Raw genomic sequence first — 24,983 nt, forward strand, 5'->3', positions numbered from 1 at the left:
CGGCAAAATCACAACGTAGGTATTTACTCATTCGTTTAGAATTAAATACGTCGTTTGTTCGCCTGCAAAGGTAATTTTGAATTTCATTGAATTACTCTCCCATGGACAGTTTGACGGTCATTCCATTCTCTTGCTGCGAAAACAAATTACGAAGAACTTGACATCAACAACGACTGAGTGCTGAATACTAATAACTTGATTAAGCAGCTTATATTTTTCGATCGGCAAAATCACTACGGAGACATTGATGCCTTCGTGTAGAGTTTGATACGTCCAGTATTGGGCCAAGAGACTAGCTTTGAATTTGATTGAATTCATCCAATCGACAGTTTGACGGTCATTCGGTTCTCTTGCTGTGAGAAATTCCATGAAGAACCTGACAACAGCGACATCGATCGCGCGTTTGCAAAATCCAACGGCTTTCGCTTTAAAACTGTTTTTGCGGTAAGTCCAATTTTCGGCCAAGAAACTAGCTTCTCATTTAGCTGAATGCATCCCGTCGATAATTTGACGGTTACTTAATTCGTTTGCTGTGAAAAACTGTTTAAACTAATCCGAAGCAGGTTGTTGACGGTTTTTAAAAAGCACTGAAAAATACGCAAAGTTCCCTCTCAATTAGCATCTCATATTCATAGAAGTTCAGATCATAGCGACGAAACATTGGTCAGGCAGGATCTCTGACAAACAACTTGCTTCACTTTCAAATAAATAACGTCTGTATAGCAGCGCAACATTCACCTCCCTAGACAGTGCTGACTTAATTTAAGTTGAGGACCCACCCTCTGTGCGGCTTTGGTTGGCATACGTAGACACGTGACCAGCCGCAACCAGGGTACTTTCTCGAGGGAGGAAGAGAGAGGACCCTGGGAACGAGGTTGCAGATTTGGCTGACCCTATGATCATGGCCATCATGACGTCACGGCGAAAGAAGCGCGCAAATGCACAAAATTTTCGAAAATGGCGTCGTCGCCTCTCGCTAATACAACATTTTGAGGCGGATTTCTCCAATCATTCCAGCTTCAAATGGTATTGTATTTGGATCTCAAGGAGTGATTATCATTTTTCTTTCTTGAGAGGTAAGTAGATTTTGATTATAACTGAAAAATCTTGCAGATAGTGTATTTAAAGTGTCACAGTCATCGCTCTCCGGTGGAAATGTGGGGCAAAATTTTGACTATTCGCCCTGTAAAATTGCAATTTTTACGTGATCGGTAACCTAAAGAAACGTGTAACTTGGTCACAGAATAGCTTATATGTATAGGAAAACATTGTATTTGAAGATGATTTTGAAGAATCAGCAGCAAATGTGATTAGTCCATTTGAGTATGAAACATCTGAGATCTCGTGCTCGGAGTGTTCTTTCACAAAACTGAAACCTTTTCACATATTCTGCAACGGGCCTAGCAAACAGAAATATTATCCACAATGAAGGAAATGAGAACTTTCACAAACAAGAACTTAAGCTTAATTATTTAAATAAGACAAAGCCTGCCTACTGCACAAAGGTGGTTAAAATGCAGACAGGATAAAATGCAGACTGCATACTTTTTAAGAATATTGTATTCCCATTTCCTTTATACAGAGCTTGTGCTCCGTTTAGCCTGAAATATACGGCACAGGTTAGCCGGTGTATGGCTAGCTCGATCTTTCTATAAATGAAAATGGGAATATGATGTTCTTAAAAAGCCTGCAGTCTACATTTTACCCATGGTTCGCAGTCTAGTCTTGTAAGACTTTTCTCTTCTTCATAGGCCACTTTCGTGCTGCTTTGACCATAGGTTGGTTGTTCAGAGTATATTCAATTTCCCATAGGGAGCCTCTGTGGATGAGAGAGTACAAGGCCCCATTTATATGGTCTCGGGTACTGAAGACAACCCTATCAGACCCTTCTGAGGCAACTTTATCAAGTGTTCATATGACATGAAGTGGTCCCTCCAGGATTACTTAAGCCTTTTTTCATACTCCAGTGCTCAGTTATCCTCCTTCCTTTGGCTTCCTTTCAGTCATTTGATCACTGTGGGGTTTTGTGAGTTAATTTTGATTTCTTCATACCATGAGTTGCCCCAAGTAGGCCAGTCATACATGTAGTATTTTGATGAAAAAAGGTTATCAGGCCTACCGGGATTACCTTGGTTATGTTGCTAAGGGTGACTTGTGTTTCACTTTCTCAACAAAAGGGTGAAAGTTAGCTTGTCTAGGGTCACTGGGGCGAGGGCTTTCTTGGTTACCTAACACCAAATAAGGGGCCTCACTGTCGGCTGCAATTATGTATGCTTATATAGCAAAACTTGAGTTCCAAACTCGGTCACCTTGAGTTCCTGTTGCTGAATCTTATTATCTTTACAAAATTGGCACAGTTGATCAACAATTTAGGAATTTAAGTCTGATTTATTTTAATTCCTAAACAATATTGTAACTTTCCTTTAAGTAAGGATCCAAAAGTGCTTTATGCAGAGTGTTTGTTGTAGTTTGTTTGACATGCTTCAGAAATTTTATTTTTCCTTTGTGCAGGTGAGGGTGCTGAAAAAATTTTATGTGAAAATCTAAAGACCTCAGTCCAATACATTGATACTGAAAATGCGCTATTTAATGTTTTATAAATTATGATATTAGCTCCACGTACATTTACCGCATTGTATCTGCACTTCAATGTTAGATAAATGCGCTTTGTACCATGGAAGATTTGTTGACTGTTGTTTTCACAATAGACAGTTTTCCTTAAGATCAGTCGCATTACGTGTAGTTTGAAACCAAGCCTGTAACGTGGCTTTGAAACCTGAAGCCCAAAACATTTATGTAAGGTACTTGAAGGTATTTACTCTTGATAAAAACGGGAAAAAAATTAAAATTGAGATGAAGTTGAGTATATTTATTTTCCTAAAATCAGGTGCAATGATCTTTCCGGACCGCTTTTCCGTTAACATTTGTCAAGAGGTTTGGTACAAAATAACCTTATTAAAGCTGATATATTCTTCAAAACTTGTCAGACATGAAACAAGAGTACGGATATGATTGCATCTTTCGTATGCGGGGCTACAAAGCTAGTGTAGCAAGCAGAAAAAAGCGTATAAGATGTGGATCGCGCGAAACGTGATCAACTGTCATGAAGCGCGAAAGAGGAGCGCGAGCGAGAAGTTCGGCGAGACGCGCGAGCGCGGAACGCGCGGAGCACCTTTGATAAACCTTTGGTCCGCGTCACAGGCATCTTCGACCACGTCTTTAGCAAACCTTTGACTTGAATCGCAGACAAATTTGATTACACTTTTGACCCACCTTTGACAGTGCGCAAAGGCGTATCAAAGGATCACCTTTAACCCTAAAAACAAAGGCGTTCACGGGTGAGTAAAAACGGCCTTTCACGCCTTTGATTTTGGTGGCAAAGGTTTATTCAAAGATGATCTTTGATTCGCGTCAAAGAACGTGAAAAGCGCGAAAGGTGGCCTTTACAAAACCTTTAACCACACATTTGACACGCGGTAAAGGCGATTTTTCGTGCCGTGCGAAAGCTAAACCAGATAAGCTTCTTATTCGGATAGAGTAACCTGTTAAAGCATTGTCTTATTGAAAGTGTCCAATACTCACCTCTTGTTCAAGTCTAAAATTAGAACGTTGAACTCGAAAGCCGTTTTGTTTACCAAGTCATTAATGTTTGGAACATTTTGTCAGATGTAACAACATGCCAGCATTTTCACTTTTAAAGGACAGCTGAAGAGTATTTCTTAATTTTATGTTACACATTATGCATTCGTAACTTCAACTTTGTAAATGTAGAATAGGTGATGTTTTAGACTTTTAGCTTCTAGCTTTTTGTGGTATGCAGGGCCCCCCTGAAAACCGGTGACTTGGGCTCCCTGTTAAAATACCTTTTTTTTATTATTATCATTATTACCAGAAATACATTGTAAGACAAAGTTTAACACTTGTGCAACTGGTAGAAATTGTAAATGCAATTCTTTTATGGATATGACATGGAAACAGCGATGGGAGAATTATATATCTTGAAACTACATTGTACATAAAAGTTTATTTGCGGTTCTTCTTTGATAATTATTTTGTTGTTTTTTTTTTGTCAGGCCATTCTATGGGGCGCCTTGCAAAGGCGAAGCAAGAGAATACAAAATCTGCAATACGCAGGTAAGAGAAAACGTCAATTGTTTACAACTTTTTATTTTAACACGATTGATGGCAACAAATCTGATTTGGTCTGATTTGGTTCGTGCTTCCTGGGAACGCTAGGCAGGAAACAGCATATAACGATACATACACCTATGTTAATGCATTGAGTAAACAAAACAACAACATCAACAACAAAGACAATAATTTAGGCTTAAATTTGAGTACATTTGTGTTTTTTTTAGATACGATGATAGATGCGAATGCAGCCATAACACTACTGGAAAAACGACCTGAAAAAATATTCAGGCTTTGAACGGGATTCGAACCCACGACATTTGCATTACCGGTCCAATGCTCTCCCAACTGGGCTATCAAAGCATTTATCATCATGTCTACATTTAATTGCTACTGTTGGACATCTATTACTATTTGAATTTTTTTTTCAGGAGTGCCCAAGTGATGAGAAAAACTACAGACAAACACTGTGTGACGGAAAAATGCCCGGTACTCACACGTACTACTACGGAAGTGACAGTAAGTAGATAATTAACAATTATTCCATGAGCGCGCCTTGGATATGAGATGGTAAATACCCAACGAGGCCCGTAGGACCGAATTGGCTATAACCAATCTCATATCCAACAAGCGCGAATGGAATAATTGTTTCATTAAATTCGGTAGTGTACTTGAAAATTATAGCTTAATTTCATTGGATTTTAATTGCACAAAACGACCGGAAGTTAATGTGGCAAAAAACAACAGCAAGTGGGAAATCACACGACATGCGCGCCGTTTGTAAACTTAGTTGAATGAAAAATTTGAAAGCGAAGCAAGTGAGTCTGCTGAACGAAAATTACAATCATGCACAATTCAAGAAACGTCTACCAAATGAAGGATATACAACCTTGGTCAGAAAGTTTGAAACGAGTTCAAGTTTCAGTCATCGAGAAGAGTAATAATTGTGCACTTGCACATCACAGTTAAAAATACTGCCGGAAGCTTTGATCGCCATGTGACACAGACGTTGTGCTAAAATTATTCTCGGCAAGAACTCTTTCAGCGTTCCCTTGCTGTGACTGCCTTAGCGTTTCGAGCTGGATGTGTGGAGCTGATTGCTGGCCACTGTTTCAGAATCAGGGACAGAAAATATCTTAGCGTCGGATTCATCTTCAGAATCTGCGAGGCCACCCTGATGGTTTTTTTGTGGCTGGAAAAGAACCGAGCCGACTTCGTTCAGCTCAAAATAATCAACTCCTTGAGGGTTTTTTCGCAAGGACAGAATTGTTGGCTTTAGCTGGCGTTGATTCTCTCGTCCTCGTCGGCCACAAAAGGGACCGAGGTAAAACTAGGTCGTCCTCTGTAGCTGTGTGGGATTTTTGTTTTCTGCCGGTTCGAGCTCGCCGCTGTCGAAAAGTTTCTTCATCTGCTCATTGGAAATTGGTTTCTTACCGTTTCTTATGGACTACGCCGGTAATGTTCAGAATGTTGCCCGTTTTTCTGAGCTCTTTTAAGAATGCTCTAAGGCTCTATTTGCCTCACTAAAAGCGGAGACATAATGGAAAACGGTTCAATTGTTGAGCGGCGGCGAGCAAAGGAAACGATCAACTGGCGGCTCTCAGATGGTTCACTGATGAACTTTTGTAAATTGACGAACCATCTTTCTTCGTCGCAGACGTGCAAAAACTTTTCAGAAAAACATTCAGTTCTTCTTTTGACATTTCTTCCATCGGTTTCGAAAATTTGGTACCACCAGGACCAGCAAACCATTCGGTAACATTAAGGTAAATTATTGTTGTTACGTTATCTTCATGAGTGCGTAAAATCTCGACATTCATATTTGAAATTTTGCAACTTTTAAGGGAAACCTAACGGATACATACCGTTGAATATTCTCATCTCGAACTGTATGGCCTTTTTGTTGTTACTGGGGCGGCATTGTCCGTAATTTCTTGTGTTTCTTCTGTAGATAGGTCACCGAATTTGTTTTTTATTCCATTTTTTGGTCGACGAAATTTGGCTTCCTGTAAAAAATGTTATGCCGAGCGACATTTGCCGCATTAATTTCCATATAAGGTCAAACAAAGGTATAATGGCTGGTAACCGAGATACAGTGAGCCAATCAGAAAGCTAGAATTGTTTTATCCGAGGTTGAGAATTTAATAATCTGTGTCATTATATGGCAAAGTAGTCTTGAGGTAAATCCGAACGTTCTGACTTGTTCTTTCTTGGCCGAGATTTTACCATACGGACCGTTTCCATGGAAAGAATCATAAGCCGTGTATTGTTTTTTTAATTTTCGAAGGCGTGGCCTTAGTGCCATATAAAATAAGCAGGAAAGACTCTGTATGACCACATTTCCAAACACCGGGAAGAGAGTTGAAAATACAACAAGATGAAGAGTGTTTTGACGAACTTCGAGATGTTTGGATTTGTGGTCAAATACTGTCTTTCGTGTTCGATATATTACATCTAAAATTACTTTCTGATAACGATTTGTTAATGCTTATACGTATCATATAATTCAATTTCAGTCTGCTACGTGTATTGCAGAGCAGGGAATACGATAGCACGTGTTGGAATTGTACCAGACGGTCACAGATGCACACGTAATAAAGAAGACTTCAGTGTTTGCATAAGTGGACGATGCAGGGTATGATTTTATCATAGAGTCAGCGTAGCTAATTTACAGAAATAGCTCCGTCATGATAATCTCGTAGAGTGTCTTTCGTTATTCATTTGTCATTTAGTTTTCTTTTTTCTTCAGGGTGGGGCGGGGAAGTTATCAAAAAGAATTAATGTTGCGTTTCAATATATTGTTTTGCTTGGTCTTTTGAAGTGATGTTGCGTCTAAAGGGGGAAAAATTAGTTAAGTAGCCATTTAACAGAATAGGTTCGTAATAGGCCTTTTCCGAGTGACCTTGTACCTCTGTTTCAAGACGAGTCTTCGTGCAAAACCGTTCACATGAAAATGACTTTGATTAGCACGAAAATAAACATGTAGGCGGAACACATTCCCATAAGAATGATTTTACACGAAGACTCGTTTTGACACAGAGGCAAAAGGCAACTCAACAAGTGCCCTATTATGATTTGTTATGCTTTTGCAATGGTGTCAGCCGGTAGGCTGTGATCACGTGCTGGACAGCGAAACAATGGAAGATCGGTGTGGTACGTGTGGAGGGAACGGAGACTCCTGTATGAGGGTTCTTTCAAATTACACAGATTCTCCCAGTCAAAACGGTAAGAAAAGCCTTTACGTGACTTCCTGTGATTACTTCACTCTGTTACTACTAGAACCATTAAACCCGATGAAAATACAAACGCGTTTCAAGTAAGCAAAACGGCTCACTTTGCTACATAAGTTGTTTTAAGCATACTAATCGAGAAAGTGGTGGGGGAGTGGTGAAAGAGGGTTGGTGTACCCTCATTAGGGTTTTGACACCTCAAAAATAGTTTATACTGAGTAAAAATATCAAGCTTTTCTTCATCTTCTATATTTTCTAGACGTCGTCTTAGGAAGTCAGAAACTAGACAGACACCTTCCATTATGTGGCCACCAGTGAAGGCCCCAAGGATGTCCGCTTAACACAATTTAAATTTTATTGTATTGAACAAAGATTAAGATGAAAACATTATTCCAAACGTTTTGAAATTTTCCTCAAGAAAATTGAAGGTGGCATATTCAGGATGGCGGGCTTAATGACGTCATAAGCACCATATCTTGTAGAGTAAGCTAATATTTATCTATTAAAAGCAAAGCAATTTTGATATGTTCTATCACAACGAAACCTTTAGGGGAGGGGCCATCCACCATCCACCTCCCCCCTCTTATACCTTGATCGGGTGAGAGTATGTTTTGGCTTGTACGTTCGAGGGTTAATATGGTAAGTGTTTCTCTGCTGAATCTCAACCATAGGTCCTGACAACGCTGCCTTGGTAACTGAACTTCCTCTGGGTACTAAAGACGCTTTCTTTGTAGTGGCAGACTACACATACAACTCTCTTGGTAAGTGTTGGTATTGACTGCACCTTAGACACCAAAAGATTGGGAACAAGTCAAAGCTTAATGAAATATTTCAAGTACATGATTTTTAGTAGGCTTACTCAAGTTCAAAAGCTGATTTGGATAAGTATTGGGGTCTAAACGTAACCGAGAAACGCCTCAAAACAGTAAGTTCCCTTTTTGGAACCTCTCTATCAACAAGAGGTTCCCACCCCCCCGCCCCCCCCCCCCCTGGTTGTTATTAATTAATAAATTGATCAATTAATTTATTTTCTTACATGTTCATTAAACAGCTCTTTATTCTACTTATGCTGCTGTACCATGCTTAATAAGTAATGGTAACTGCACTGAGTTCGGTCGGTTATCATAAGAGTGATAACAAAATCGGACGACCGCCGGGAGTCCGATTTGCTTATCACGAGTATGATTACAAACCGAATTGGACGACACGAAGTCTTATTAACAATTAACCATAAAAATTACAATTTCCGAGAAAAGAAGAATAGCCAAGTTATGAAAGAAAGGGAAAATTTGCATTTAAATACCTACAAAGGAGATATTAACCATCCAAGGCCACCGCGCCTCCTACCGGCAATCAGGCGCCAAAAACACAAAAAGCGCGCGCACGCACGCAGGTAAATACAACTTTGAATGTCATTGGTTGATTTAAACTACAACTTTGAATGTGATTGACTTATTGAACTGTCCGATAACAAACTGTCCAATAACAACTTGGCAAGTGAATTAGTGGAAAATAGGAGTTTTTTAAAACCAATCACAATCGAGGAAATTGCAATTCTTATGATTAATAAGAATATTTTTTAAACCCCTCATGGACTTGTGTCCTTGTTTATTTACTTCTCATCGAAGGCGGTAACTTCTAGCTGGTCATTATCATATCTGTTCTGTGCTGAATGTCTTCTGAACTCGCCTCCGTTTTTTTCTTTGTCTATCTTATCCTTTGCATGACATTCTGTTTTTTACAGGAGTGCAGGATGCCAAAGGCAGTTACATAGTTGGGGAACATCTGGGAAACAATAATCAAATTAAACCTGCTGCTGGAACAATTATACATTATCGCCATAAAATTAGAAGAAAGAAAGGTTCCAAAGACAGCATAACAATAACTGAGCCAACTCACGAGGTTCTGAGAGTAGTGGTGAGTGTTAATTTGTTTACAGTAAGCCACGAATGGGTATACCATCTGATTACCCTTTAAGGTGACAAATTACACTCACAATCCTGGGTTTCTGACTTAATTTGTTCATCGTATTGAGAAATTTCGCGCCAAACGTTGCCATAGTAATTTGATAATTTCACATTAATCACCCATGATATTACGTAATCGAGACCCCCATAGCTTGTGGTTATTCTGCGGGTGGATAACGTCCTCCATCTTCTGAACAATCAGGGCCCGGTGGTTTAGGGCGCTGCTGTCGTAATCCGGAGGTCCCGGGTTCAAGGCCTCCACCCTGCCACTAGCGGGATTTGTTTCGCGGTAATCCCGAGTTCAAACCCTCGATCGCGCTTTGTAAATAGCCAACTGGTCTACCTCCTGCCAGTTGGGATTTTTAACTATGTTACGTTTATTTGAAATATTTGTTTCCTTTATTTCAATGGCATGGCTGTAACTAAGCTTGGTTCTTGTATAGCTAAGTGCCTGACCACTAAAGAAAAAAATAATAATACATTTTTACATTTTACACGTTTTGATTTGCAACATACCGCTGCTTGGTCAGTTGATGAGCTATAAATTTTTTATTTTTTTTATTTTTCAAGTATGTGAAAAAAAGTGACAAGTCTGGGGGCAATCCTGGTGTGAATTATCATTATTTGGCACTGGGTCAATCGCAAAGCTCTTCAGCTTTTAAATGGGTTTCTGGAGATTGGTCTGCTTGTTCCAGGGCCTGCGCTGTCGGTAAGTGTGAACGCATTCGCATTTAATTTAGTTATTAATAGATCTGGAGACGACATCCAGGGGGCGTTGCTAAGCCTCAAGATAACCATCCAAGATTACCATCCCATGTAAGGTTTTGAACATTATTAAAAGCCAACCTAAATCTTACAAGCTTCAAAAAAATCAATTTTTTAAACATTTTACGGACAGTTATAAGGAATTGGACCATTTTATCATCTAAATTTTTAATTTTCTTGTTTTAATTGTTCAGAGACTTGATCCAATGCTTTGCTTTCTAATATTTTAGTGTATCTCATATCTTAATTAACAATTAGACCTGTAGCCCGCAAGGGCTACGGGTCAATAGCCCATGAGGCGAAGCCTCATGGGCTATTGACCCGTGGCCCTTGAGGGCGAAGGGTCTAATTGTTTTAGTATCACCCAACTATTCGGACAGAAAAGGCAATAATAAAGTTAGCAAATGCAAGTTGAAGAAATATTTATTTGCGAATAAAACGAAAGAAAGCGTCACGCTCGATTGCGCCAATTTCGCTACTCGAGGACTATTACTAATAGTCCTCTAGTAGCGTAGCGAATCAAAATGCAGGATTTGCATTAGTCCACTAGTTGGGTGATACTAATTGTTTATATTATCGCTGCATGTTTGAGAATCTTTCTATATTTTAAATTTTTAACACGTCATCTTTTTATTCTGTAAAAATTTGTATGAGGGCCACTGGTTTTTCGAAGATTACTGTTCTGTGTTACTCTCAATGAATAAAGTTGATTATTATTATTATTATTATTATTATTATTATTATTATTATTATTATTATTATTATTGAGTCATATGCATTTGGCTTACCGTTACTAAGAATAGGATACAGTGTAATAAAACTTCGAATTGTTGATTTTTAAACAAGAGTTTAGCTTTCCCATACGGTGTGCAAAGCTTATAAATTGCAATTGAATCCTAGCTTCTATAACAATAACACTTCTCTACAAAAGTTGCCTATGTGTTCTCGTATGTTACACTGAGCTTGGGCCGCCTTTGGCTTCGCAACGTACCATGACTTAGAGATTCACGTTTTTCACAGGAAGTTGTAAATGTTGGATGTACATTCCCTTTCATAGTAAACTCCTGGTTAAAAAAGTCTTTGCTTTATTAAATTCCAGGGTTCAAACGTCGCGATGTACGATGTGTAAGAGTAGATGATGAAACTCCTGCTTCCGATTCTGCATGTCCTGGAGAGATGCCAAAGGTCGAAGAGTGCAACACTCAACCATGCAAAGCAAAGTAAGCTATTCACACCATATGCCGCATAGGCTCGCAGTACAAGCGTTGGGGTGCAATAGACAGGGAGGATTTAAGTGATTTTCTTGATCAAATTGTTTAGAGAATAAAATAATCATCAATATTATCATTGATCCTCATCACCCCTTAGGGGAGCATAGGGCTTCCACCAGTAAACCCTCCAGTGCACACGAGTCTCTGCTAATGCCTTGGCTCTCTCCCAGGAGTAGCCCACTCTTTCCAACTCCTGCAGCATGGACCGCTTCGAGCTGTTCTTTGGCCGTCCAACTTTCCTCTTTCACTGTGGTTGATAGTTTAAGGCTTGTCTTGCCCCATTGTTGCTATCTCCCCTGAGCATATGGCCAATCCAGCTCCATTTCCTGCGCATCACTACTGTTAACTAAAACATCACTAAACTACAAGACAAAGACAAAGAGGTACAGAGGAGAAGCTCTACTTGCCATGGATAACTGAACTATAAATGATCATACAGCAAAATCGCCACAACCATGTAATAATTCTTTCTCAATTTCAACGCCCAGCCATGGCCATAGCCATACTAAAATTCTACCCGAGGCAATCTCAGAAAAAAAGGCTTCTTTCACATTGATTTACATTTTTAATGCATAGCCTCTCAGGTGAACTTGAAATAAATAAATAACTTCAAAATGCTCAAGCCTGGTTCATTCGCAGCCAACCCTTTACCACCCGCATTGTAAGCATATGACACCTGTGTTCACAATTATTTCAGTTTTGGTTGTCAAAAGATGCTATGATATATGCATACTCTGGTTCACGTAATACTTGTACCCTTGTCTACACTCCTCAGGTGGGTTATCTCGAAGTGGTCGCATTGTTCGAAAACGTGCGGGCGAGGGAAACAAGAGCGAACTATCAGATGCTTAGCGGAAGTAGCTCAAAATGATTTCAGAGAGACAAACTCGTGCTCAGCTCCAAAACCTCAACAACCAACTTCCATGGTTTGCAATCAATATCCATGCCCTGCGAGTTGGTTTATAGGAAACTGGAGTGCGGTAAGCTGCGGCTATTTGTAGAATTGAATTTGTTCAGTTAATTAGGCGAAAGTCCAGTGAACCAAGACCGCTGAATCAAAAGACTTAAAAGAGCCAAGACGCATCCTTACAGCGTTAGTCTCAAGGTGAAGTAAAATATTCGCAAATACCAGTGAAAAAAAAATCAACTACCTAAAACCTTGTGCATTGTGATGATAATAATAATAATAATAATAATAATAATAGTAATAGTAATAGTAATAGTAATAGTAATAGTAATAGTAGTAGTAGTAGTAATAGTAATAGTAATAGTAATAATTATAATAATAATAATAATAATAATAATAATAATAATAATAATAATACTTATTACAGGAAGCTCTCTCACCTACCGGTGATATACAAAGAGGTCCTGTTCTAAATATTTCATCAGTCACAAAATTGTTTCATCACATACCTCAGCGTTTTCCTTATGGTTTTTGTGAATATTTTACTTCAGATTGAAAACGACTGTTTACAGATGGCTATAAAGGCTTTTATAAAGCAGTCTTACCTAACTCGACAAGGAACCATTAGCGAGCACTAACAGTGCCCTTACTAACAGCATGCATGCAAGTACTGAAACCGAGCACAAAGAGAAGACCTTATTAAGAGGGTGTCTGTAGAGAGGAGTTTGTAAAATCTATGCCATAATGTAACGGAGACGGAGAAATAGAAATTTATTTGTCATATCAGACCCATATGTGTAATAATTTTCAAGACGACAATATTACCACAGCATTAGACTTCAGGCTACCAAGTCAATCGTGCAAACTTTTATGGTAAATTTTCTATCGTGGTCCAAAGTATTTTAAGTCTCTTCATCTTGAGATCACTGGCCCTTCATTTGTTGTTTCCTTCAGGAAAAACTTTAAATGTCTATTATCAGCAATTATTAATTCTGTTAAGCGTACAAATATGGCTTGTTATCATACATTGAACACACTATCTCTTTTCTGATTGACCGAAAGCGTACAATGAATTTTCGAAATCAGCGCCTGTGACGTCATCTAGCTGCAGGTTAGACAATAATCATGTCAAAAACACTCAAGGTCACGGGTAATCATGTCATGTATGACTGCGGTGCATGATTTCTAAGGATAATCATGTCAAGTTCCCGCGCTTTGACTCCCATTTCTTTTTCGTTCAATGTATAATAAAACAAATACTAGATTCGGTTTTTGTGATATTCAGAATAATCAATGTCTCGGTAGGGGTTATAAGCCTCAGCCTTCGGCTTCGGCTGATAACCCCAACCTCGACCTTGATTATTCTGGCTATCACAAAAACCTCATTCAATAATTGTTTATAAATTCGTCATCTACCATAGTAATGTATAGGTTTAGTCATCTTGTAGTTCTTGGGAGGGAACCTAAGTGTAGTTTTTATTAGGTTCCCTCGTCATTTATTCTTCGATTTTTTGTATCTTTTTTTATGGCAAATACAGATAAAATAAATAAATGAATAATCAAACTTTATTTGATTAATTTTCAGTGCTCCACAAAGTGCGCGATTGGAACAAAGCGTCGTCAAGTTCTATGTTCAAGAATCAACGAACTTGGAAACTTTTCCGTGATTGATTATGAGTTCTGTCGATACCTAGACAATCCACCTCCAGCTGAGGCGCCGTGTAACGAGGACAGTCCTTGTGGACGTAAGAACCATAGCTTTTATTTCAGTAACGTTTTGCTGAAAAAATTAATATAGTCGAATCTCCGGTTCCGTCCACCTCTGATAATACCAAAAGTTTCCAAGTCAAACCACTAAATTTGGAAGCCCTTGTAAGCGACAACCTTTCGTAAGCGACCGCGACCACTTTTAGAGCTAAAAGTTTGAAATTTTCTTTTGTTTTAACCTCCCTTAAGCGACCATTTGAAAGATAATAGAGTGTAAATTAGATAATAAGGTGTACGTTGTAACATATCGCATTCCTGGTTAGTAAAAGAAACAAAAATTTCTCAGTGGGTAGTACCGGATTTTTTCTCGAAATTGACTTTTCACATGAATAAAACATTTAAAACGGGAGGTAAGTCTCTGCTGTTACCACATGCTAATGAGGCAAAATTTTGACCCAATATGGTCTAAGCTCTCGTGAGCGACCACCTTAAATATCAAACCTTGGTGTTCGCTGACGAGAGGTGGTCGCTTACGAGGTTCAACAGTATAAGTATTTGAAATACACGTGGAAAGGAATAAACAAACCTTTAAAAATGGGCGACGACGAACTGACAACTGGGATGGCCTCGGGATGAACTAGAAGCCCATCGCGGGAGGGGGGTGAGAGAGGCAAAGAATAGAAAGACTCCTGGTTGTTCCATGCTAATACAACTGGAGGTAGGCGGTAGGGTCCAATGCAAACATTCCTTTCCAGTTGCTCACCAACAAGGCGCAACGCGTTCTTGTGAGAATTTTCAGCATCAGTTTGTGGACATTAGTCAAAAACCGCAACCGTGAAAACGTGTCTATTGCATTTACTGAGCCAACAACGAGGCTTGAAAAGCAGAAATGCACAAGATTGAGAAGTGTTTAGTCAATTAAGAAATTATAGCTGTATGCATCAAAAAGACATTTTTCTTAATTTTATCCCACTCAGCGAGAGCGCCCCTCTGCCATGACGGCCATCTTTGTTCCAATGGAGGAACGTGTGTATCAGACCCCGCTGGATACAAGTGCGTCTGTGATAGAGGATTTACAGGCATGGAGTGTGAAAGTAAGTCACATCACAAAATATATTATCAAACACTTCAGCTCAACGTGTTTTAAGTCCGCCGATGTAATTGTTGTTTTTTGATCATAGAATCACGAGAAATGATTCAATGTTATTTGTCTGTTTTAAAGACTGAATGAATAACTATAGTTCATATTTGTGGGCCTGGTTAGCAATGGTATCTTTGAGGGTAAAACAAAGCTGGGCGCCGCCCAGATTGCTCTATTTTAGGGGTATTAGACGTGCATCCCTGCTCCTTTAATGTGGGGTCCCCCTCCCCCTTCCCCCGGGCTTGAAGATATCATTGATTTTAACTCCATCTGCTGCGTTAAACTTCATGCATTGTTGCCAAATGGACTCACATATTATAGCTTTGATCTTTGATGTTTCCGACTGGGACAGGGGCCTTGTCATCAGCATCAAGCATTCGTTTTGTTTTTCTTTCAGTAAAATTAGATCCTTGTGAAAAGACTCCGTGCCAAAATGGTGGCACGTGTTCCCTCGGCGTCATACATCATTACGACCATACGTGTCAGTGTCCGCCGCGGTTCACTGGAGCGAATTGCGAGAGTAAGTGGAGTATGAAAGTGAAGAATGATCATCGCAGTAAATTTTCCAATTTAAGCAATTGGAAAGAAGAAGCCTGAAAAAAATCAGGGCTTCAACGGGATTCGAACCCGTGACCTCCGCGATACCGGTGCCATGCTCTACCAACTGAGCTATGAAGCCACACATTGGGAGCGAGGCCACTTAATTGAGTTCATATCTTCCCGTGAAGAGTGAAATGATGTCAAGATTTATATAAAATAATTCATATATGAACTGCGGTTGTAGATGAAAGTGAAGGATGATCATCACAGTAAATTTTCCAATTTAAGCAATTGGAAAGAAGAAGCCTGAAAAAAATCAGGGCTTCAACGGATGTATTCTATATAAACTATGTGATAGGCTAGAAAAATCGCGCAGAACATTAATGGGAAAAAAAACAAAAAAAACAAAAAAAACAAACAAACAAACAAACAAACAAACAAAAAACACGATAAAAATGACGTAACGCTGGCTAATATCTAAACCAAACAGTCTTGTTTGCAAAGTGTGAGTTACATTTTTCTATGATTGATTGCTCTTGAGGATTCGTAGCATACTCACTTATATATATGTTATTTGCCGGCTGGGAGGTCCGTATGGTGAAAAACTGTGACCGAGGTCTTGAAAATGCTGCTCGAGGCCGCAGGCCGAGGGCAGCATTTTCAAGCCCGAGGTCACAGTTTTTCACTATAGGGACCGACCCTAAGCAGTAAATTGAAGGCGAAAAATGTTAAAGTTTTAAGGGAGTGTTTTTATTTTTCTTGAAGATCACTATACGTACGTAGGAAGGACTTTTTATGTTATTTTTTATATTATATTATTTAATATTCTTTGTTATTTAATTACCGTTGGATAGTTTCCAACTTTACGCTTTTTAATTGTAAATTTGTTTAGTTCAGCAATTTATAAGTAATTTTTGCTTGCACAGAGGGGCACTAGTTTGTCCGTCCCCAACTGTTAAGTTCTGTTTTCCCTCTTTAAATAAACGTTTTATAATAAAAGTCTACAGTTGTATGTTGCAGCAACATTGCTCATCCCTTACCTTTCTTCACAGCTAAGGTAACCGCCTGCATGAGTGATCCTTGTTTAAACGGAGGTACTTGTACGGATGATGGTTCATATGACAAATACACATGCACATGCCCAGAAGAGTTCGCAGGGGAGCGATGTCAAGGTAATTTTTAAACTGGCGTTTTTTTTTTGTTTGTTTAGTTTTTTTTTTATGCTAACTATAAAAACTTAGGCCCCGTACACACTAAGCCGGAGAAATTTGGAAAAGAAAACGGCGTTTTCACTCTGAAAACGAATCAAATTTTTCCGTCCACACTACGCCGGAGAACTTTGAAAACAAAACGGCGTTTTCACTCTGAAAACGAATCAAATGTTTTCCGTTCCAACATGCCGGAGAAATTTGAAATCGGAACAATCACCACAGGCGTCCCAAATTCACGTTTCGAGGAATCGATTAATTATTAATGAATTATGTACGCGTATTGAGTGGGACGTGATCTTGTGTGCAGTGACGCGCTCTAAAAGGCATTGTATGGAGTTAAAAATAACGAAGGATAAAAAACGCGCAACGAAATAAAATGTTACTTTCTTTTTAATAAAATAAAGAAAATATAGTCTCCTTGCCTGGTTTCTTTTGTCCATTTTGGCTATTTCATCGGTTTTCGTTTTTTTTTTTTGAGGTGTTTGTAGCAGCTTACTATAGACGAAGTCAAGGCTGGATAGAGCTGTTTCGAAAGACCTGTAGCACGAGGCCGCGTTCTAGCCGAAATTCGAATCCGCTGCTCGATTTTACCCCCCAACGCAAAGAAGGATAGTTTGTTTCTCCCCTTTTCTGCTCGGCTTGGAAAAATCTTCCTCCTTGCCGCTCAAATTCGAACGATGTTTGCCTCACTACTGGAGCTTTCAACTTTCCTAAGTACCTTGTGACCGTCCTTTCGACTACGGCACAGTTTGAAACCATTAGTGGTATTAAGTTACAATGAGGCGTCAAAATGCTCCCGCGGGGTCGTCGAGAGAGGATGGTATTTTTTAACGGAAATTTGCGACTGTGTACCCGTCTGGTAAGTCGCAGTTGTCGCGCTGGAGCGGTGGCTAGTGTTGATTTCAAACTGTGCTGTAGTAGAAAGGACGGTCACAAGGTGCAATCACCGGTCATTTTTGGATTCTCTTTTTAAAAAACTCGGACGGGGAAACCATGACGTCATCGTTTTGGAAACGCTCCGTTTTCAAAGTGTTTTCCGTCCGCACTAAAACGCAAAGCCCCCGTTTTCAAATTCCTCCGGTTTGAAGAGCGTGACGGATTAGTAAGGTAGGCCTAACCATAGAAATAAAGCTGCGTTTTCAAATTTCCGCGGCGTAGTATGGACGCGGCTTTAGGTGACAGGGCAGACGAATCCCTTGATCTACGCATGCCCGATTCGCCCTTTCTTGATAAAAGTTTCTCAAGTTCCGAGATCTTTTTCTTTTCCTGACAATTTTTTTTTTTTCTTTCATGTTTTGCAGTTTCCAAATTTTATCACATTGGATGTTTCAATCATGACCCAAACGCTGTTCCAGTACTGGAAGAAAGACCAAAACGAGAGCTAGATATCAACAAAGCCTCTGCAGCAGTTATAAAGTGTGCAGAACTAGCCCAGGAAAACGATTACAACTACTTCTCTGTAGGACACAGGGGAGTATGCTACTCTGGTCCACAGGCTAACGAAACTTACTTCAAGAAAGGACCGGCCCAGACCAAGAAGAAGTGTAGTTCAGCTGGTGTTGGAAAAAATGGAGCAGTTGTGGTGTACACATTCGGTAAGTCTGCAAACCTTAGCGGGAATAATTTTGCTGCACGCAGTCTTTTGAACTCCACTTGTGAAGTTCTTTATATTTCTCAAACTCATTAAAAATTCACCAAGTTAAAAAAAGGAAAATTACAACCGTGAAGAAGATTTGGATACCCGGGTCTTGTAAATTAGCACAGACTTTGACGATGTTTCTTCTCCTTAGTTTTACATGAGAAGATATCAAACACCCCGAATTTCGTGCAAAATACTCTGCTAGCTGCGCGTCGTATTTTCAACTCTCTTCTCGGACTTTGGATATTCCGATGAAACACTGTCTCTCGTGTTTGACTTATGATATATTACATCTTGTTGCGTTGATCATTATATGCCAGGCTAGCCCCGCGAGCGGGAAACATGAATGAACCAGCTGATCCCGCGGTGTGTAGTCAATTTTAAATTTTATTACTATTTTTCTACACTGTCTAATGTTTAGCATGACAGATCGAAAAGAACATTTTCAAGGTGCACTTCTGCACACATTGTTTACATTTCAGCTTAAGAAGTCATATCATGTAGCTTGAAATATTTCATTTGACCAGTAAACAACAATGGACGGGTGTCTGGGCAAGCAGTGACAAAGATAGCTCATGAAAAGAGATACTATTTTTTAGTCCTTATACCGTTACCTATTTAGTACCTTTATTTTTAGCTTTCTCTTCAAGAGAAAGGTAAAAATAAAGGTACTAACATAATATGTGATAGTAGTAGTTTTGCACTTTAGGCACGGCCGATGTAGGCCAAGCAACCTACAATCTTTGATTCACATGGTTACTGAAAGTGGGGTCTAAAAAGGTAAAAGGGGAATTTTCTTCTTACTATGAAGATGAGATTTGAGGTCACTTGGACTGGCATCCACAATCCAAAAAATCGGAAGGACTGGGATTTTGGTAAAACATAGATTGGGAAATGAGATTTGGGCAAAATTTAGGCCGTAAAAAAATATGTATTTATTCTTCGTCCACGAACCTCACAGAAATACGACTGAGGAAATAATAATGCCCTTTTCAATACAGTTTCACTTAAATGAAGTAGAAAGACAAGGCTGTCACTGAATACGTCTGAGTGCTTAACCGAAAAAAAAAAACAACATATGTTGGAAATCTAGTAATCGGACTTATACCAGAACCGGGGCGTTTAAGTCCCTCGTTTGATTGCTGTGTTCGAGCGGAAGTCATTGGTAAACTTTAGGTTCGTTCCTTTGAGATGATCCGGCCGGGTCAGGGTCAGTCATTGATCCACGATCACTCGATTCACGGTGCCTTAAAAAAAACAAAACAAAACAAAAAACCAGTGAACCCGCTGTGGGCAAAGATTCATCGGTTCCTTTGACGCAGCATGATCCAAGTGATCTTGAACTTGATAAACCAAACGAACGAACCCTTCAACGTGTACATTTTAGCTGATACAGAACTAGTCATTTTAACTCTGTAGAATTGCAGTTAATGTATACGTACTTAATGTTCAATCTGCCGTGCTGCGTATTTTCATTGTTAATGCTGTTACTAGCTTAGCTGCCCTGAGAGGCCGCAAAAATCCTGGAATGTTTATAGCATTGCGTTCTTACCGTGTTTACTCTGACTATTATCATAGAGCCAGTTCCCTCTTACTTGCCACTTGGCTGTTTCCGTGCTGCCAAGCGAAAAAACAAAGCTTTGCGAACAAGGTACATGAGCTTCGGCAACCAAGGGAACAAAATCAAACAAACCACTATTGATCAGTGTGCACGCATTGCACGTGCCAAGGGATATACGTACTTCGCCGTGCAGAATACTGCGGAATGTTGGTCTGATGAAGACGCACAGAATAGGTACAAAATGCTGGGCGCTCATGGAAAATGCAAGGATGGAGTGGGATTGAAAGGAGCAAACATGGTTTATCGATTCAACGGTATGAACGTTAAATTGTTAATCTAAACTGTTCACTGTATGTATCGTCACGGGCGTTTATCGAGATAAACATAACACCTTTTGCACCCAAGCAAGCTACAATGCAACCAGCTGCAAAATGTAGATACACTTTGTGCGAAAAAATGGCTTTATAAACTGAAATGGATCGCAAATACCAATTTTTTCACAGAATATAACAATTAGTCCCCATCTCCCCGATTAAACGTTGTTCATCTAAGCTTTGTACATGATTTTGCTTAGCTAGCAACATTGGAAAGGGGTGAGAGGGTAAAGATTAGCGCGGTGAAGAGTTTTCTCTCAAAAGGATGTCTCAACTACTTTTGCAACTGGTTGAAGCAAGTGTATCTTTCAAATTCAGTGACTAGGCCTTATATAATTAGAAAAGATAAATAAACACCCCTTAGTTGCAGAGACAGGCTTAGAAAACCCAGCAAAGGAACCCCTCTGACTACTACGTTCCAAGGAAGAGAGGATGAAGAGTAAAGTAGTTAATTCCCGTTATTCCCAAAGTCACATCTTTCTCAAGTTATTTTTAGAACACTTCTGCAGGTTTCTGAAATTTCAGGATGGTCTAGATGTAGCCAATCCTGTGACAAGGATTCTACACACGTGACAGCCCAAACTGCTTTACACTCGTCTTCATCATCCACAAAAGAAAAACATTGACATAACGCGCGTGGTAACGTTTACCGTTAAAGAACTGGCTACCATGTCTTAATATAACTTGACTGGAATTACCTTGAGAATAAGCTTCATATGGGGAAACATTTCTCTTACCCCTTCATCCTTTCTTAATCCCAGGGGCAAGTAGATAGATTCTTAAGGGATGCTTTCTATCCTATCAAGGACTTCCGGAAGTTTCAAAACAGGAAAGTTTCTAAGAAATACGACTGACTGGCTGACTTACTGACCGACTGGCTGTTCGACTGACTGGAATGATCAATCTACGTTGCCGCTAAAGGTCCTAAAATAATAATCGTATCGATAACAAAATTCTCGATCGTGATTGGTTCTTCGCGCGCCTGTTTGTCACGTAATCGGCAAGCGATCACGTGGGTGTCCAATTACAGGTATTCAATTTCGACTTGTTGTAATTGGACACCTGTAATTGGATATCCCCGTGATTCGCACGTCAATTACGCGGGCTTCAATGGCCTCCTTCTTAATGCTCTCTACAGCTTTTACAACTTATGGAAAATACCACCGACTTTTTCTCTCAAAGAAGTTCTCAAAAGACATTTTTATCTCGAAAGTTGTTATTGATACGATTAATTAGTAATAGGACCTTGTGTCGTACAATTTAGGGAGAAATCGTGCTCGTTAATTTCAAATCGACCTCGCGCTGCGCGCTCGTCCGATTTTGAAATTACTCACGCGATTACTCCCTGAATTGTACTCCACTAGGTCCAATTACTCTTAGTAATGTATATAATTGTATGGATTTAGTTCTATAACAAAGTACTAACTGACACAAAATGATTTTTATCTTGCAGAATAAAGCGGCAGAAACTGCAACTGATGTAGTTGACACCTGGATGTCTAATCAAATCCTTACACGATGGACTACCCTACAATGAAATCTGCTATATAACGTATTTAACAAGAACAAAACTATTGCTTTAGCTTATTTACGTCAGCTTCAAAGAAAAGACATGCGTGTCTACTGGCGCGGTCATCATCATCGTTATTATCGTTAAGAGGAAATAATCATAAAGGAATTTAATGTAAAACGGTTGGGATTGCTTTTTTTTAGAACAATTAATTTGTTAATTAAACAAAATTTAAATGTTATAAATAAAGAGTTGTAATCCAATTTTAGCGTTTATTTGAAGAAACGTTTGATAGCCAGATTCAATATATTTCATGTTTCTCTTATTTTAATGATGCATATCACTGTGATCTAAGGGCCACCACGGACTAGTCACTTAATTGTCGAAAACTAAATGTTATCGACAACTAATTGTGTCCAATGCAAGCATTCCACACATTGGGCACGGAGTGTTAGTTGTGGATAACTATGTCCCACCTCTGAGTGTTTGGGAGCTAACGTTTACTTCGCATGCTCAAAACACATGCTAAAATGTGTGTTATTTAGCGTTAAGTTGTCGACAACTCATCTCACACACTACGTTTTTTAATTGTCGATAACAAATAGTTGTCGAAAACTAAGTGTCTAGTCTGTGGAGACCTTAATACTCTCCTACTTCTGTCCATTTGCTATTCTCTGGGACTTGGGTGGTCGCTTGACCCGACGAGCTGGAACTATCCAAATCAAAATAGTGCACCCTTAGACAAGATCATTTAACTTGGCGGGAATCCGATCGCTCGTTCTTCAGACACTGTACAGTCATGATCTACAGTTTTAACGCGATCGCATCATTAGTGCGATCCTCCAGACATCAAGACATGATCAGTCAGTTTGTTTGAAGAGGAATTTGAATGCCCCTGTCCAAACATCCATTTGTGACTATAACATCCATCATGAATGACTTATGAAGTCCAACATGTCCGCACTGAAGACTTACCTTTACTGATTCTGAAATCAGCGCGTAAACCTCACATGTCAATTTAATTGGAAGGAATAGACGACGGAATTGGAAAGTACTTGTAGCGTGTTAAATTCAAGTTGAGACAATATTTGCCAGTCAGTATTTGTCATGTTACATAATGAAGATTATCAATTTGCAACCAGCTAGAGAAAGTACTGTGTATGTTCCGGTTTTCTTTCAGCTGATTGGTACTATCGCAATTATCAACTATATTTTTTGAAAGGTGGCACTAAATGCAGTTTAAGAACAATGTTGATTTAGTTAACTCTTAATGAGGGTAGAAATTATGAACATGAATAGTATAGACGACAATATTTCAACAATGGTAAGATTCCCTTTTCACCCAGTGTTATGACAAAGAAATGTGCCACTGTAATGTCACTTATGTATATTGTATTTAATTCATTCAGACATGTATTCTCGTGTATTATAATTACGCGCCACCAAACAGTTTCGTTCCGAGCCCATTGTTTTAAATATCAAGCAAAATTAATCGTAGCGGGTAAACTTCTTAGGCGATATTACTAAAGAAGTGAAACAGAATTATCGGTATTCTCTAGGGAAATAACTTCAACAGTGGATATTAAAAAGGACCAAGCTGTCAAGAGAACAACAGGTAAGGGGAGACTATTAACAAACAAAAGCGCTAGATGCTTCCTTGTTAATATAATAAGATAATTCAATCATTTTATAAGAATATTTGCAATTATCAAGAAATAATTTTAACCATTCTAGCAGTGTTCTAACCCGTGGAGTGAAAATGTTAATACTTGACTTTTCTGTGTTTTTATGAGTCTTCTATGCGTTTTCGATCCATGCAGTTGACTTTAAATCGACACTTCTTTGTAACGACTATAAATATACACTTCTTTGTAACGACTATGGCGTTACGGCCGTCTAATAGGTCAATATATTAAGCCGTTTATGCAATTATTTACGATTAGTTTACATACGAGACACAAAATAAACGAACGCCTTTATTGCAAGAGGTACCTTTGCAAAATAATACCGTTTATTAAAGCAAATAAAATTTTCGGATGCCTAGTTCCTCAAAAGGCTAGTTTAGTTAATTCAGTTCTCATCACCCAGTCTACTACAATAAGGGAACAGTTCAATACATCGACTAAATCAAGCGCATACGGAAAGGCCTGAGACGAATAAAACCTCACTTACAATTACATATTTCATGTTCAATTTCTGGAGCTACTTCTTTGCTATGATTGCATCTGTGTGTGTATTTCTTAATTGGAATGACTTAGTAAATCATTTCTCCCCAATAAAGCGTTGTAGACACGCGTTGTACACTCTTTCTTTTTTATAAGAATTTAGAAAACAGTACTAAGAAAATACGCGTGCTGATTGGTTAAAAATCGTGTTTCTATAACTCGATGGAAAAACAGAACTAGCACGAGCTGTCGCCGTATTGATGGCGCGAGCAAAGAAAATTTACATTTTGATAATCAAAGTTAACAAGTTGTTTTCCTTTGTTTTCGTCGCGGTGTTTTCTAAAAGAAGTAGAAAACATGTTCTCCGTGTTTCTATCGAGCTATAGAAACACTCGTGAAAGTTTGGGAGAACTCGAAAAAGCTGTGGAAACACGAGCCGCAGAGCAGTCTCGTTCTCCCAAACTTCCACTCGTGTTTCTATAACTCGATAGAAACACGGTATATGTTTTCTATTTCTTAAATATTAGTTTTATAAGAATATCGCGGCTGAAATAGCGAAATTTTAAGATTATTTTGAAAGTAAACTCGAGGCTGAGATTTTGAAAAGAATATAATTTTGTGTTGAAAATTTGTTAAGAAATTACAATTACATGTTTTTAACGAAGCGGTGTAACATTCCTTTCTGTAAACGGCAGAACTGGCCAAAAAACAACCAAAACAGCACCAGCCATATGTTCGATGCTAGTAACATTTCTGCTGGAAGTTATGTGTGTCATATCAAGTTTTAAAATGCCCACAGTCTGTTCCCAAAATTACTTCAACGCCATCAAAGTCAATCAGTATAAAAACGGAAATGTCATAAGC

At 39.0% G+C, this 24,983-nt stretch overlaps 1 protein-coding gene across 2 annotated transcripts in view; it reads left to right on the plus strand.

Annotated features, from left to right (window-relative positions):
• LOC110045872 (A disintegrin and metalloproteinase with thrombospondin motifs 6-like) overlaps positions 1-22,217 on the plus strand; it is a 45,680-nt gene extending 23,463 nt beyond the window's left edge. For both annotated transcript variants that reach the window (XM_089293477.1, XM_089293476.1), the window contains exons 17-32: positions 4,074-4,134; positions 4,563-4,650; positions 6,648-6,766; positions 7,233-7,356; positions 8,033-8,122; positions 9,106-9,278; positions 9,899-10,037; positions 11,193-11,313; positions 12,140-12,344; positions 13,857-14,016; positions 14,956-15,072; positions 15,517-15,639; positions 16,712-16,831; positions 18,172-18,465; positions 20,088-20,384; positions 21,898-22,217. In XM_089293477.1, the coding sequence (XP_089149603.1) occupies positions 4,074-4,134; positions 4,563-4,650; positions 6,648-6,766; positions 7,233-7,356; positions 8,033-8,122; positions 9,106-9,278; positions 9,899-10,037; positions 11,193-11,313; positions 12,140-12,344; positions 13,857-14,016; positions 14,956-15,072; positions 15,517-15,639; positions 16,712-16,831; positions 18,172-18,465; positions 20,088-20,384; positions 21,898-21,902 (2,236 nt within the window). In that variant the 3' untranslated portion in view covers positions 21,903-22,217. The remainder of the gene's footprint in view (positions 1-4,073; positions 4,135-4,562; positions 4,651-6,647; positions 6,767-7,232; positions 7,357-8,032; positions 8,123-9,105; positions 9,279-9,898; positions 10,038-11,192; positions 11,314-12,139; positions 12,345-13,856; positions 14,017-14,955; positions 15,073-15,516; positions 15,640-16,711; positions 16,832-18,171; positions 18,466-20,087; positions 20,385-21,897) is intronic.
• The last annotated feature ends 2,766 nt before the right edge of the window (positions 22,218-24,983 follow it).

The sequence above is a fragment of the Orbicella faveolata genome, unplaced genomic scaffold (assembly GCF_042242905.1).
Source record: "Orbicella faveolata isolate gen_17 unplaced genomic scaffold, um_ofav_v1 contig_25, whole genome shotgun sequence".
Taxonomy (NCBI): domain Eukaryota; kingdom Metazoa; phylum Cnidaria; class Anthozoa; order Scleractinia; family Merulinidae; genus Orbicella; species Orbicella faveolata.